Raw genomic sequence first — 1,777 nt, forward strand, 5'->3', positions numbered from 1 at the left:
TTTTTATTATTTATTATTTTAACGACTGCACTGTGTGCCACTGATGAAGTAGCATGGAAGTTGCCGCCCGATCTCTAGCAAAGAGACTCGGTGTTCCATTTTTGCCTAGAGACTCGAGCATCGTAGATCATTTGGCAGGGCATTGTCGTCCTTGCTGGCTTGACCGACTGGATGCCCCCGGTTGAACTTGGCCTCAAACTTGAAAATGTGCGAAGAAAAGGAGGAGGGGAGAGCCTTTGTGGTCGCCAAGTTTATGGCTGTGTCTTTGTTTGTACACAGTGGCAGCGATGACTTCCTTTATTCAGTTGTTCACAAACCCTTCTCGAATTTCTCTCCTCTTTTTCTCCTCTTTTTTGCATGTTGCTGGGCAGGAATTGTTTTGTTTCATCTGGCGCATCTCTTGATGCAGTGCAGGACATTGTGTGTAGTCGTAAAGAGCCATCTTCGGCGAAGTTTGCTTCATTTAAGTTGCTGCCGCTTTAATGAGCGGACGTTGAAGTGGTTGTAGTTGTAGTGTTGTAATTGTAGTGAAAGAAGAAGAAGAAGAAGAAGAAGAGGAACGAGCTTTGGGCGGCACTTGCTCGCGCGCGAGCTTGTCTGCGAGCTTGATTAATTTGAATTAATTGTCGTACTGCTGTTTGCTGTTGTTTTTGCTGTTGCTGCTGGTGAGGACGGTTAATTTGTGGACTGATCATCATCATCATCATCAGCACTATTAATATTGTTGACTACAACCATTTTTCCACATTTCATTTTTTTCGCAGATGTTTATGAAGATGATGGCGCTGCGTCAAAAAAGTCGTTTCCATCGACTTTGCTTCTTTTTTACTTTTTGCACTCTTTTGCTCTGCTTTTCAGGCCTCGTACAGGCGGCAGATGATAATGGTAAGCCCTACTTTTGTAATTGGAGAGCAAGGTCGACATAACGCCTTTAATTTGCTAGAAATCGTCGACCTTCCTGAATCGAATGACAACCTCAATGACACCTTCTACCTGGTGGACCTTCGCAGTTCCAGTGGTAACGGTAGCCGGCGACTGGAGTCGTTAAATAATGAAACAGCCGTCACCACAAGTCCGTCACCCCCAGCAGCTGTGCCCTTTGTGGATGACTTTTGGGACTCTCCGCCGCCGCCGCCATCGGTAATCACCACACTGGCCGCTCCTGAGGTGATTGCTTCGGATGATCCCTCGTCAATCATCACCACCGGAAACAGTAACAACGACAATGAAGTGAACATGGTGACCTTCCGCGTGACCGTCACCTCGACACCGGCGCCTGTGACGACCACTTCCAGTCCAGGGGCACCTTCAACACCTGCTTCATCACCCTCGACAGTGTCTTCTTCTACGAGGCGGCCAAGCAGTATCAGCACTCCCACCACCACCACCACCACCACCACGACCACTTCAGTGCCCTCCTCGACGGTGGCCACCCTCCGCCTGCACTCAAACACCGTCACGGTGAGACCTAATGAGGCCATTCGAGTGTACTCTCCACTGACATCGGCTTCCACGACTTCAACAACGACGGCCATGTCGACAACGTCTACCACGACCACCACCACCTCTACTACAACTACAACGACTAGAAAGCCGACGACGACCACCACGAAAAGGGCAAAGAACAAAATCAACTACAGCTTCAACTCGGTGGAGCGCATTCCCGTGGAGGGTAATGAGGAGGAGAATGCGGAGAGTAAGGAGATCTGGAAGATGACACTGCACGGCACGAACATGAACTCGGAGGAGCTGCGGATGTGCAACAAGACGCTCCTCT

General features: G+C 49.4%; 1 protein-coding gene across 1 annotated transcript; it reads left to right on the top strand.

Annotated features, from left to right (window-relative positions):
• Positions 1–882: 882 nt before the first annotated feature.
• LOC108356271 (cell wall protein DAN4-like) lies at positions 883–1,757 on the top strand (the record flags this gene model as incomplete). The annotated part of the gene is made up of 1 exon (XM_017607390.1): positions 883–1,757. A coding segment is annotated over exon 1 (875 nt), but the record flags the coding sequence as incomplete, so codon positions are not given.
• Positions 1,758–1,777: the final 20 nt, after the last annotated feature.

The sequence above is a fragment of the Rhagoletis zephyria genome, unplaced genomic scaffold, assembly GCF_001687245.7.
Source record: "Rhagoletis zephyria isolate East Lansing unplaced genomic scaffold, Rhagoletis_zephyria_1.1 Rzeph_scaffold_56254, whole genome shotgun sequence".
NCBI lineage: Eukaryota > Metazoa > Arthropoda > Insecta > Diptera > Tephritidae > Rhagoletis > Rhagoletis zephyria.